Source organism: Ovis aries, chromosome 10 (assembly GCF_016772045.2).
Source record: "Ovis aries strain OAR_USU_Benz2616 breed Rambouillet chromosome 10, ARS-UI_Ramb_v3.0, whole genome shotgun sequence".
Taxonomy (NCBI): Eukaryota; Metazoa; Chordata; class Mammalia; order Artiodactyla; family Bovidae; genus Ovis; species Ovis aries.
The window spans coordinates 83,417,284-83,429,528 of NC_056063.1; the positions used below are offsets into that span (position 1 = coordinate 83,417,284).

Sequence of the window (12,245 nt, forward strand, 5' to 3'; positions counted from 1 at the left end):
GCGCAGCTCCGTTCTCTTTTAAGTTTCCTACCTGCTTGGCTTCTCCCTCTTTTCCTCTCTCTCCTTTCCTTTCATAGTATATTTATTTAAATTTTGTCTCCAAGCTTAAAATTCAGGTCATTGTATTCTGTTTGGGGAGGGTGTGTTTTCCTGGGAGTGAAGAGAGAGGAGAATGCGGTCATGCAGACTTGCTGTGGTTTGGGTCTGCTTTTGGAGCTCTGTGCTCTGGGAGCCCCTTAACCTCAGTAAGCCCTATCTGTGAAATGGGTACATAGTACTCACTTTACTGGCTTGTTTTGAAGATGACAAAGGCTAAGCTTGCAATATGAGAGCACAGTCACCAAGCATGAATAAAAGCTCTGTAAGATGCAGTTACTGTTCTTATGATTGTTACTTGTGTAGACTGACTGTAAGGTTTTGCCCCAGTAGCTTAGCCTTCTGTCCATTCATTTGTCTGCTCTTACTTCATGTAATTTCTCTTTTTTTTTTTTTTGCAGTGTAAGGATAGATTACTTTTAAAAAATAATAATATAAAATCATACTTTAAGAGCTTACAAAAACACTTTCACATATATTATCTTAATTCTCAAAATTCATTTTCACTTCTCAGCTGACACTCAGGTTTCGAATCGAGTATTTCAGCTGACCAGACAAACTCAAGATGCCTAGAATCACAGGTGTTTCTTTTACGCTGCCCAGTGCTTTTGGGGAAAATGCTGCAAGCTCCAGGTTTATCTGTCACAGCCCTGCTGACCTGGGTCAGTTCTGTGCTTGGGAGACACAATGTGTGTCCCACGGCTCCCTGTGCAGAGAGGGATTTTGAAGGCTGGCAGTGGTTCTCTTTCTGTACCAGCACCCAGGTACAGAAAGTGTAAATCTTCAGCAAGCAAAGGACCTGATAAACTGCACGCTCTACGAAACAGAATAAAAAGCAACTGTGAAGGGTTAGTCACTCAGGTGTGTCCTACTCTTTGTGACCCCACAGACTGTAGCCCACCAGGCTCCTCTGTCCATGGAGTTCTCCAGGCAAGGATACTGGAATGGGTTCCATCCCTTCTCCAGAGGATCTTCCTGACCCAGGGATGGAAACCAGTCCTGCATTGCAGGCAGATTCTTTACCGACTGAGCCACCAGGGAAGCTGTACAAAGCATGAAATGGCAAACAGCTGAAGTTAAGAGTCTTTGCAGCTGAGCTCTCAGGGAAGCTCCCAGAAGCAGATAACAACAGTTACAGCGCTGTACAGGCAGGCTGAGGGCTTCAGCTTTGGGGAGCGTGGTGTTTGGTCAGATCGTTACCCCTTTCCCTGGGAGGACCGTCCCAGGCAGCTCTTCTGTTTTTTGTTTTTGTTTTTTTTTTAATTTCCTCTTTCCTCTTCATTCATGCACCCTTGGTCCTTTCCTCCTAAACAACCTTTCCCCAGGGTCTTCTTGTACTTACTCTGTTTGTCAGAACTCCTCTTTGCCCGCTGAATTTCTGGTTCCTTGACATACCCTACTTATGTCCCATAGAGAGAAAACACCATCAAACAAGAGAGAGCAGGGCAGTAAATCTGACAGCACTCACAGTCGCACCGACAAGTGGAAACGGGGAGGGGTGAATTCAGAGTGTTTCCAAGATGTCGGTTCCTTTGGATCGTTAAACATTTATCAAAATGCTTCTCTAATTTCTCCCTGACTTCCTGTCCTGAATTATGTATGTCTTGTGCTTGAGATCTCTACTTTTGGAAATATACATGTGTATAAAACGTGCTTGCTCAGTCATGTCTCACTCTTTGCGACCCCCATGGTCTGTAGCCCGCCAGGCTCCCCCGTCTATGGTATTTCCCGAGCAGAATGACTGGAGTGGGTAGCCATTTCCTTCTCTGGGGGTGCATAAAGAGGAGAAAATATATGTGTGTACACATATGTATCCTGGAGGAGGGCATGGCAACCTGCTCCAGTATTATTGCCTGGAGAATCCCCGTGGACAGAGGAGCCTGGCGGACTGCAGTCCACGGAGCTCAAAAAGAGTCAGACACAAGGGAGCACAGCAGTGCGTATGGAAACGTGCATATCTTCACGAGAACCATAGTGATCAATCCTAGTGAGGATGTTAATTTTTTTTTTTTACATATTTATGCCGTCTCTGTTTTGACTGTAGTTGTAATTGTTTGGGAGACATTGGTAGTGTACACTGCTGAGCCTTCAACTCTGAACATAAAAATATCCACAGACATACTTCTGTTTTTCTTTCTACTGGTTGTCAGCTGTCATAATGCTTTAGGAATCTTTATAAAGTATGTGTCCCTTGGGGAGCCTTGCTTAAGACTGATTATCAGAGCTTCATTCCCGGTCAGTCTGGAATGTGACATGATAAATACAAGGAATTCTTCCCTTGATCTACCCGAAGACTGTATTTTCATGTTTCATCACGACAAGCCGGCTGGGAAGGCTTCACATTTTTACCATCAACCTAGTGCGTTCTCTCACCATGGAACAGCTGTGACTGTAGATGAGGAGCCTCAAGAATTCCAGGGAGATGCTGCAGTGGTTCTTTCAGGCTCGGTGGGACAAATGTGAAACTTCTGTCAGTGCTGTTCATGCTTTTTTTTTTTTTTCCCTAAATGTGCATTCAAGTTTGCATTCAGCTGCTTTGACCGGTGACTATAAGAGAATTTTATTATCTTAGTGTAAATCATTACTTCTAAAGGAAAAAAAAATCCTGCTCTTGGTTTTTCCCATGCGTGGTTGCTTTGGAAGTTCAACATGTATGGTAACTTGCTAGAGGTGTTTATCTATGTCTATAAAACTAAACATTGTCCATTCCTGACTTGTAAATGATAGATTTTCATCTAATTAAATAATTCAAATTCATCTCTCTTTTTATTTGAAGTGTTTTCCAGTTTTTCAACTGTCACTCAACATTAAATTGAGTAGGAAAACAGTTCTTTCTTTCTTTCTTTCTAGCAGAATTACCTTAACCTCACCACTGCCTTAAGAGTAATGTAGGACAGAATAAAAATTACAAGCCAAAATTCTAGAGTCTGTTGTGGAATTCCAGCACCCTCTTCCATGTGTGCAGAAGCTAACGTCTGTGTACACTGCTTTCTTCCCATTTCAGTTTCCTAAAAAGAGTTTTCCTTTACTTTCGGAAGCACTGCAAACGTGAGCGTTTTAACAGCTGGCCTTACAGAGGGCTCAGCGCCGTTCAGAGCTGTGTAAATTACACAGACTTCAGGGTGTGATGGATGCTGGGGTCATATGAGGCGTGTGTGTGTTGGTGTGTGTGTGCGCGTCCGTGTGCTGGTGGGCACAGAAACAGATTCTCACCTGAATACATTGCTACAGTTGATGAGATTTTTGCTCCTGTTAAGTGAACCATATTGCCTTTTAATAATAGTTTCAGAGTCACGTGGTCTGTAAACTTTTGACATGTAAGTGAAGCTGGAACATCCAGCTGTGAGGACAGTTGATTGGGAAGCAGCTAGAATTGATCTTACCTGGTTTTTCCTCAGGTCAAGCTGATGCCTCCCGCTCCCAATGATGACCTGGCGACGCTCAGCGAGCTCACGGACAGCAGCCTGCTATATGAAATTCAGAAGCGCTTTGGGAACAATCAGATTTACGTAAGGGCCCTTGAAATTGCCCTTTGCATGGCTTTGTCTTGCTGTATATATTCACCCTTCTGTGCTGCTAATATTACAAGGAGAGGGCTCTTTGTTACTTAGGGTCGTGCTGATAGCTTAAGGTGGATTTCTCAGAGTTCAGGTCAATTCTTCTGATTCGGGTATGAGGCAGTTTCAGCAGCGACTCACACTTCAGAGTGGCTAATGTTGTCTACCTGAGGGTAGACAACTTCCTGTTGTCGGGTTTGCTGGAGGAGAAGATCCTGCTTAGAACCTGCAGGATCTGCAGGTCAGTTATAAAAATGCTGCTTGTTTCATCTGCTTTAACTCGGCCACTCAGATCTGGAAAAGGAAGCCAGAACATAAAAGCTAAGTGAGCCTGGAGGGCTTGCCTCTGTTTGCATGAAAAAAGATATTGTTTTTCCAAATTATCAAAAAATGTCTTTGTCTGTTGAGTAAGTAATTTATACACACATCTCTGATAATAAGATACAGATATCTGACTTAGATGACAAACAGCACAGAGGATTGATTTGCTTGGTCCTACTCTGGTTTATATGTGTTATTTCTTCCAGTACGTGGATCGGTTTTGGCAGTATGTAATCTCAGACTCTCTTTCTCTCTCTCATTGATTTCATTAAATTCAACTCAGAGCAATTCAATCAGAAGGTCTACAGAGAAATCTGATTATGCACGTGTCTGCTAACCCTTTTGGATTACACCCTTTTTTTTTTTTTCTTTCCTCCTCCACTGAGCAATTGATTAAGTAATTTTCATGTAAATGTGAAATCTGAGATTTCTTTACAAGCAATAAATTGTCAGGTGCTGATTAACCTATGAACATTCAGGGCAGCATCTTAACACTTGGATAAATTGCCTGCCACTGTAAATACACTTAAAATTAAATACTTCTATCAGAACTAATGGAATTGAGTCATCAGCGTGAAGTGGGGGCCTGATTACTTTGGTCTCTGCTAGTGCCTGCCACTTGTGGGTTTTATGCCATTGTCTCTCTTTCCATAACGTCTTGCTGATTCTTCTTCCTGTTAACTTCTTAGTCACATTATCAGTAGACCACTGCTTGAATAATTTTAAAGGTTTTATTTCATACTGTGGTAGAGCCGATAAGCAAGGTTGTGATGGTTTCAGGTCCACAGTGAAGGGGCTCAGCCATCCATGTACGTGTATCCATTCTCCTCCAAAGCCCCCTTCCATCCAGGCTGCCACATGACATTGAGCAGAGTTCCGTGTGCTCTAGGGCAGGTGCTTGTTGGTTATCCATTTTAAATCTAGCAGTGTGTACAAACTCCCTCCTTCCTTCATCCTTCCCCCTGCTGGTAACCATAAGTTTGTTCTCTAAATCTGTGTTTGAATGGTTTTGATTTCCTTTCTTTTGTTCATGCCTTTCAAGTGGCTTTCTCTCCCAAATATTATTTAGTCCAGCTTCCCTGGTGGCTCAGCTGGTAAAGAATCCACCTGCAGTGAGGGAGACCTGGGTTCGATCCCTGGGTGGGGAAGGTCCCCAGAGTCGGGCGCGCCTGAGTGACCTTCATGTCCACTGCCTGCCAATGCTCATCATCCTGGCCCCAGCAGCCTCCTGCCTTTCTAGGGGAAACTTCACCGCTTTTCAGTCTGATCTCACAAGGAACCAGGGCCATTTTTGTGAAGAAGAAATGCAATCTCAAAACTCCCAGTCCTAGAACTTTTCGGTAGCTTGTCATTTTTCGTGGAAGGATGGCCACATGCCCTTATTCTCTGTCTGGCCCCTAAACACGATCATTCCTAGTCACTGCCCTCCTTCCTGCATCTGGGACTCCCCTTAGGCTTTTCCCCTGGAGTTCTCTTTCTTCCTCCATGGACTGCAAAGCTTTATAAACTCCCTCTCGGTACTTTCTCAGCCTCTAAGTAAACCTTCCCAGAGCTTCCGGCTTAAGTTACCGTGGACCATCTTTCTTTGACTTTTCTGCACCCACCACTAGGTAGGAGCCAAATAATGGCTTTCCTGTTTCTCTTTAAAACCCTGATAGATCCTTACCTTTTCTGCCTTGTTTGATAATACATGTGTGCATGCTAAGTCATTTCAGTTGTTTCCAACTCTTTGCAATATGGACCATGGCCCGCCAGGCTCACCTATCCATGGGATTCTCCAGGCAAGAATACTGGAGTGGGTTGCTGTGCCCTCCTCCAGGGGATCTTCCTGACCCGGGCACTGAACTGGTGTCCTGCACTGGCAGGCAGGTTCTTTACCATTAGCGCCACCTGAAAAGCCCCATTTGATGATATAAGGGCTGTTAATTTAAAAATTTAGCTGGAAGTCAGCATATTAGACATTTCTGTGCTGTTTCTGATCCTTGCAGAAAGCTGTTTTATTATTAAAATTAGCGTTTTATCATTAAGCAAGTTATTACTCCGTGCGTAATTACTTTTTATAGATTAAGAAAGTTCCGTTATATTAGTTTTTAAACTTATTCTTATGTTTAATCAAGAGTGGGAATTGACTATTATTAAATGCTTTTTGCATTTATTGAGATAGTCATATAAATTTTATTCTTGACTTCTTAGTAATACAAATTACAAGAGCTGATTTTCTGATATGCAGCCAACCTTGAATTACTAGAATACAGCTTCTTTGGTTGAAATTTATTACTTGTTGAATGTATTATTGGGTTGTTTGTCTGTATTTTTCTCATTATTTTAGCGTGTGTTTTAATGAAGGAAAACAGCCTATAATTTTCTTTCAATATATTTGTTTTTAATACTAAGTTTATGCAGACCTCTTAAAATGAAGTGATTCATGTTCCTTCTTCTGCTACTTTCTGGAATAATTTGTATGAAATTTGTTTATTTTTACATCAGTGTTGGCAAGAATTCACTGGTGAATTCTTAGTTTTCTTTGCGGGAAGGTTTTAGACATAGATTCAATTTGTTACCGAAAATAAATATAGTTAGATTTCTGACATCTTATTGCATTTGTTTTGGTAAGATTGTGGATTATTGTCCACGTCATCTAAATATCCAAAGGTTTCTAAAAGCCTCTCCATCTGTTCCCATGTCAGTGGGATCTGTAGTGATGTCTTGTTTGGGATGTTGGTGGTCTGTTTCCTCTTCTTTGCTCAGTCGGTCTTGTTAGGACACCAGCTTTTTATTCGACTTTTCCAATGATTGCCTTTTGGCTCTAGTTTTTTTACTCCATGGTTTTGTTTACTAATTCCATTCATTTCTGCTCATATGTTGGTTACTTATTTCTGATAAGTTCATGTAATTTGATGAGTTCCTAGAAACAGATACTTAGATCATTACCTGCCTGTATTCTTTTTTAACATACATTTCGGGCAATAATTTTCATATCGAGTATACCTTTGGTAGCATCTCATGTGCTATGATATATCATAACTAAAATGTTTTCTCATTCGCATTATGATTTCTCTTTTTGACTCATGGGTTATTTGCAAATGTACAATCACCACACATTTGGTGGTTTTCTAGCTATCCATGGTACTTTCCATGGTAATTGTTTATCCATGGTTAATTTACATCATAGTCTGTGATCAGAGAATGCACTTTATGTGACTCAAACCCTTTAAGTGTGCTGGAACTGGTCGGTATTCAATTTAAATTAACATACATTGTGTGGTTCTTGGTAATAATGTTCTATGTAAGTTAATTATTCCACTTTTCAAAATTTCATCTGCGTGTTCACCTAATTACTTAAGACAGTCATTTCACTTGTTGTGTGTTCAATGGGACCAGCTTATTGGTTTAATTCTATGTGAATTTGACTTTTCTATTTATTTACAAACTTTAAAAATAATTCGTAAAATGTTAAAGTGTGATTTTTATTTATTCTCTAGTTTGCTCAGTGATCTTAAAATTATATAATATTTAACTTTAAAAGTGCTATTTATATGGTCCGATAACCATTTCTATCCTTTGCATTTAATAGACTTTTATTGGGGACATCCTCCTGCTGGTTAATCCATTCAAGGAGATTCCAATTTATTCCACCGTGGTGAGTATAAAATTTAACATGTCCTTTAATAATGTAGAGTAACCACTTACTAGACATACCTATTGTATCAAATGATTAAGAAGAAAAAGCAAAACGGAGTAAAATCAATCTTCTCAGAAAATTCTGCCCTGAGTGGTTACATAATAGTGACTTTATTTTTCTCTGAGAAAATACTGAAAAGGAATGTTATTTTATCAAAAGAGTGCCTTGCACTTATCATGTGGTTCTTATGCCTGTGGTCCCTAGACAGACTTCTAAAATCAAATATTATATTAACTCTGTGTTCCCATGCATTTTTGACTAGTTCAAGGTCGGTTGGTTTAGAATTCTTCTCTGAACACTTTCAGAAGAGCCCTGTGATGTTGAGGCAATTGGATCAGACAGGACGGTACTGCTTTTACTCATTTTCTGAGCCTTTCCAGCTTTAATCATGAGAGTCAAATTAAAAGAGAAACTGCTTTTGAAAAAGTATTCCAGGCCACTGGAAGCACAGTGTGATTTTTGCCGAGTGTTTTGGGGTCAAAAATGCCATCTGGGAACTCTCTGTTTCTTGTGCAGCCACAGGCTGCTTCCAGCGTGAAGCGGAATCCTTGGTGGGGGAGCAGGAGATGAAAGGAGAAAGCCTGTGTTCTTGAAGCAAGGATGCCCTTTAGATGCCGGAGGTGGGGCGGAGGCAGGGAGGGAAAGAGAGAGGGAGAGAGACATTCCTGTCTCTGAACTCCCAATGAATCAACCAAGAGTTAGCACAGAAATACTTCTTGGGTAAAACAGGGTCCCTCACCGCCCGACCCTCCTCTCTTCACTGTGCTTTAAATCTGCCTTGAAACCTGCCCACTCTCCTCATCCCACCCAGCCCGACCCCAGCCCCATCCCTGGGCTGTCTGCAGATGTATGGGAGTAGGACTGTCTAGGGCAAAAGGAATTACCCGTATTATTTCAGGGGCTATAGGTGATGATGAAGGAGAAGGGGATGAGGAGGAGGAGAGTTGGGAGGAAGAAGAGGAGGATGTGGGCACACCGCTGTGTATGAAATAGATGCCAGAAGCAATGAAGACCTACTGTGTGGAAGAGGGAACTCCTCAACGCTCTGTACTGATCTGTATGGGGTCAAGTGATCGAGTGAAAGTCGCTCAGTCGTGTCCGACTCTTTGCGACCCCATGGACTGCAGCAGGCCAGGCCTCCCTGTCCATCACCAACTCCCAGAGCTTACGCAAACTCATGTCCATCAAGTCGGTGATGCCATGCAGCCATCTCATCCTCTGTCGTCCCCTTCTCCTCCTGCCTTCAATCTTTCCCAGCATCGACGTCTTTTCCAGTGAGTCAGTTCTTCACATCAGGTGGCCAAAATATTGGTGTTTCAGCTTCAGCATCAGTCCTTCCAATGAATATTCAGGACTGATCTTTAGGATGGACTGGTTGGATCCCCTTGCAGTCCAAGGGACTCTCAAGAGTCTTCTCCAACACCACAGTTCAAAAGCATCAATCCTTCGGTGCTCAGCTTTCTTTATAGTCCAGCTCTCACATCCATACATGACCCCTGGAAAAACCATAGCCTTGACCAGAGGGAGCCCCTATTAGAGATGCTTAAAATGTGCTGAGAAGGGCATCATTGTGCAAATGGTTTGCGTTTACAAGTGCGACTCAAGATTAGAGATTTATGTGCTTTTGTGTATTGGAAATGTGTCAGTGTCTTTGTTGGGGAAAGGATCCTGAATCGTTTTGACAGAGATGCCGGCCCTGTTCTCCAGGTCTCTGAGCTATACCTGAGCAGCGTGGGGCAGCCCAGCCCCTCCCTGCCACCTCACATTTTCTCCTGCGCGGAGAGAGCCTTCCACCAGCTTTTCCAGGAGCGGAGACCTCAGTGTTTCATTCTCAGGTGAGCCCTCCACCCGCCCCAGCCCCAGGCCCGGTTCTGGCCTGGGAGTTTGGCGGTAAACCTGCCCACACTTCTTCTCTTTACGTTAACTGACTTCCTCCTCAGTTTGTGTCCCTGTAAGTCTTTGCGTGACTCGCTACAGAGGAGAAACATCTCTGTTATTACAAACGGCCTGGGTGTGGCTGGATCGATTTCAACAAACTTAACCTGAAGCTCAGTTCATTTTGAAGATTTACATCTTAGAATCAGAGTGCCTTGCTTTCAACCCTTAGAAAATACGGGGGAAGAAAGGCGCCCAGGACTAGTATTCCACCTTTCTCCAAAATGTGGTGCTGAGCAAGACACCATGCAGCGGCTTGCAGACGTGAAATTTCCCAGCTGCTTCTAGGTATTTCCCTTTGCTCATGTCATCAAAATTATACACCCAAAGTCGTTTTTATTGAAATGCACTGCCAATGCTAGCTCCTAAATTTCAAGATGCTCAGGAGGGTCATTTACATTGGAGCGAAAAAAAAAAGGGGGGGGTACCACAAGCAGTAAGGGTGAAATGTGAGTGTGTAGTGATAAAAAATTAAAGAAATATTTAGGTATCAAAGTACAATCTGCATTGAGAATTATCTTGTATATCAGGCTACACCTCCATGAGAGGAGGACTTTGCATAGTTATCCTCAGTAGCATCAGTTGAAGACTGAACGTGTAATAAAAGCTTTGCACAGCCTGAGTCAGAGAGAGATCAAAGAGTGAAGAGGGAGACCTGGAAAGAACCCAAGTAATGTTAAATCTGTAAATAAGCACTTCTTTATTTACTTTTATATTATTAACTCCATCAAAGTTCCACGGAAGGTCAGATCGACGTGTTGCAGACTTTGGTGTCGTGGTTTTCAAAATAGCTGCAAATGGCTATTTTTATACCTGCTTTGAAGGGTCCCCCGGGTGGACCTTAGGGAACTCTGGCATTCTTGAGCCAAGAAATTCTGCTTTTATCTGCTTTATCTATTGGGTTTCCTGGTCTTGCTTAGACAAAAAGGGAAACTTTTAAAAAAAAAATTGGGAGATGGCAAGGAATGTGTAGTCGTGTTGACAGTAATAACAACCAATATTTTTGAGAGTCGCTAGGTGTCAGGCCCTCCGCTAGGTGCCATCCACGTGTTATCTCATCCATCGCTTTAGTGACCTTGTAGGATGCGTGTTGCTATGATCAGTGTTATTGCTGTCATTTTATGTGTCAAGGGCTGAGTGTTAGAAGGGTTAGCTCCTTAGTCCAGGGTCTCCCTGGGATGTGAGTCCAACCGTCTGGCTCCTGAGCCTGAGTGCCACCCACCCACCCTCACAGCCGCGCTCATCCAATGCCGCTCACCTCAGGAGGCTTTTGGAGATCCCCCCAGCCTTCCCTAAAATGACTGTCACAAATCCACAGCCTTAACTAAATTCTCACTGAATCTACTTAATTCTTGTCAAAAACTCTGGTTCTTACGAAGTTTTGAAGAGCCAGTGACATCTTTTGGGAACCTGCCGATTACAGGACTCTCAGTGCCAAGCATGTTCCATCAGTGAAGAAATCTGCTTGTTTCTACATGCCCTTGCTGATGGGATTGTTTTTCTATCAGTAGTAAAATTTGTTAATTTTCTGCAGAACTAGTATTCCCTTGGGACATCTTTAAAGGCTAATGATGCCATGTATCAGCCCGTTACTCAGAAAAAACAAACATTTTTTTTCATTTGAGGGTCAAGAAATGAAGAGCAAATCAGTGACCATAGGGGTTTGGTGATGCTCAGTTGAGGCGTTTTCTTTCTTCTTTCAAGACTGGTGTTTGTATTGCTGTGTAGTTTCCCTAGATTGTCTTCACTTCCATGTGCCTTTCTGCATTTACACTAATGAGTGAGTCAAGTGGGAAAGTCAAACGATGGCATGTTCTCGTTGAGGGTCATCAAGTCATTTGCTTACCTTCTTTGTGTCTGAGAATTACTGTCTGGTTCCTTTTTTTTACTATATTTGCCAAAACAGTAAGCATATATTTTTTCTGTCTTATTTTAGTGGAGAAAGAGGATCTGGAAAGTCTGAAGCCAGCAAACAGATAACGAGACACCTCACCTGCAGGTCTGGCTCCAGCAGGCCTATATTCGATTCCAAATTTAAGCATGTAAGTCACTGGTTTCAGTTAGAGACTATGGTGGGGTCAGAAAAATCTGATTGCAAACAGAAGGGGAGGCACCTTAATAGGCTTTAAGTTGAACCAAAGGACTTCACTGGTGGCTCAGATGGTAAAGAATCCGCCTGCAGTGCAGGAGACCTGGGTTCCATCCCTGGGTCAGGAAGATCCCCTGGAGAAGGGTAAGGCTACCCACTCCAGTATTCTGGCCTGGAGAATCCCACAGACAGAGGAGCCTGGTGGGCTAAAGTCCATGGAGTCACAAAAAGTTGGACACGACAGTGACTTTAACTTCACTTTAACCATAAGTTGGTCAAAATTTGTGAATATAAAGGAAAAAAGATGGAGGCCCTGTGCAGATGAAGATTGCTGAAGTTAAGGTTTGTTTTCTTCTGTGCATTTTAAAATATTGTGGACAGACTCTTTTGTATTCCCTCAGAACAGTTGAACTGAAAATATGTAATATAATTAGAGTTGATTACTTTTACCAATAAAGAGACAGTTTGGGGTGTAGATAGGATATATCTGTGGGGACTGACCCAGATAAGCATCTTTTGTCGGGAATCACTGAGAGCTGATTGAGAGCCTGTTGGCAGCTCAGAG

At 42.5% G+C, this 12,245-nt stretch overlaps 1 protein-coding gene across 1 annotated transcript in view; it reads left to right on the forward strand.

Moving 5' to 3' along the window:
• The window catches only part of MYO16 (myosin XVI), a 527,889-nt gene that overhangs the window by 259,135 nt on the left and 256,509 nt on the right, over positions 1-12,245 (forward strand). Inside the window, exons 11-14 of the mRNA XM_042255055.2 lie at positions 3,495-3,605; positions 7,549-7,614; positions 9,364-9,491; positions 11,528-11,633. Coding sequence (XP_042110989.1) covers positions 3,495-3,605; positions 7,549-7,614; positions 9,364-9,491; positions 11,528-11,633 — 411 coding nt within the window. The remainder of the gene's footprint in view (positions 1-3,494; positions 3,606-7,548; positions 7,615-9,363; positions 9,492-11,527; positions 11,634-12,245) is intronic.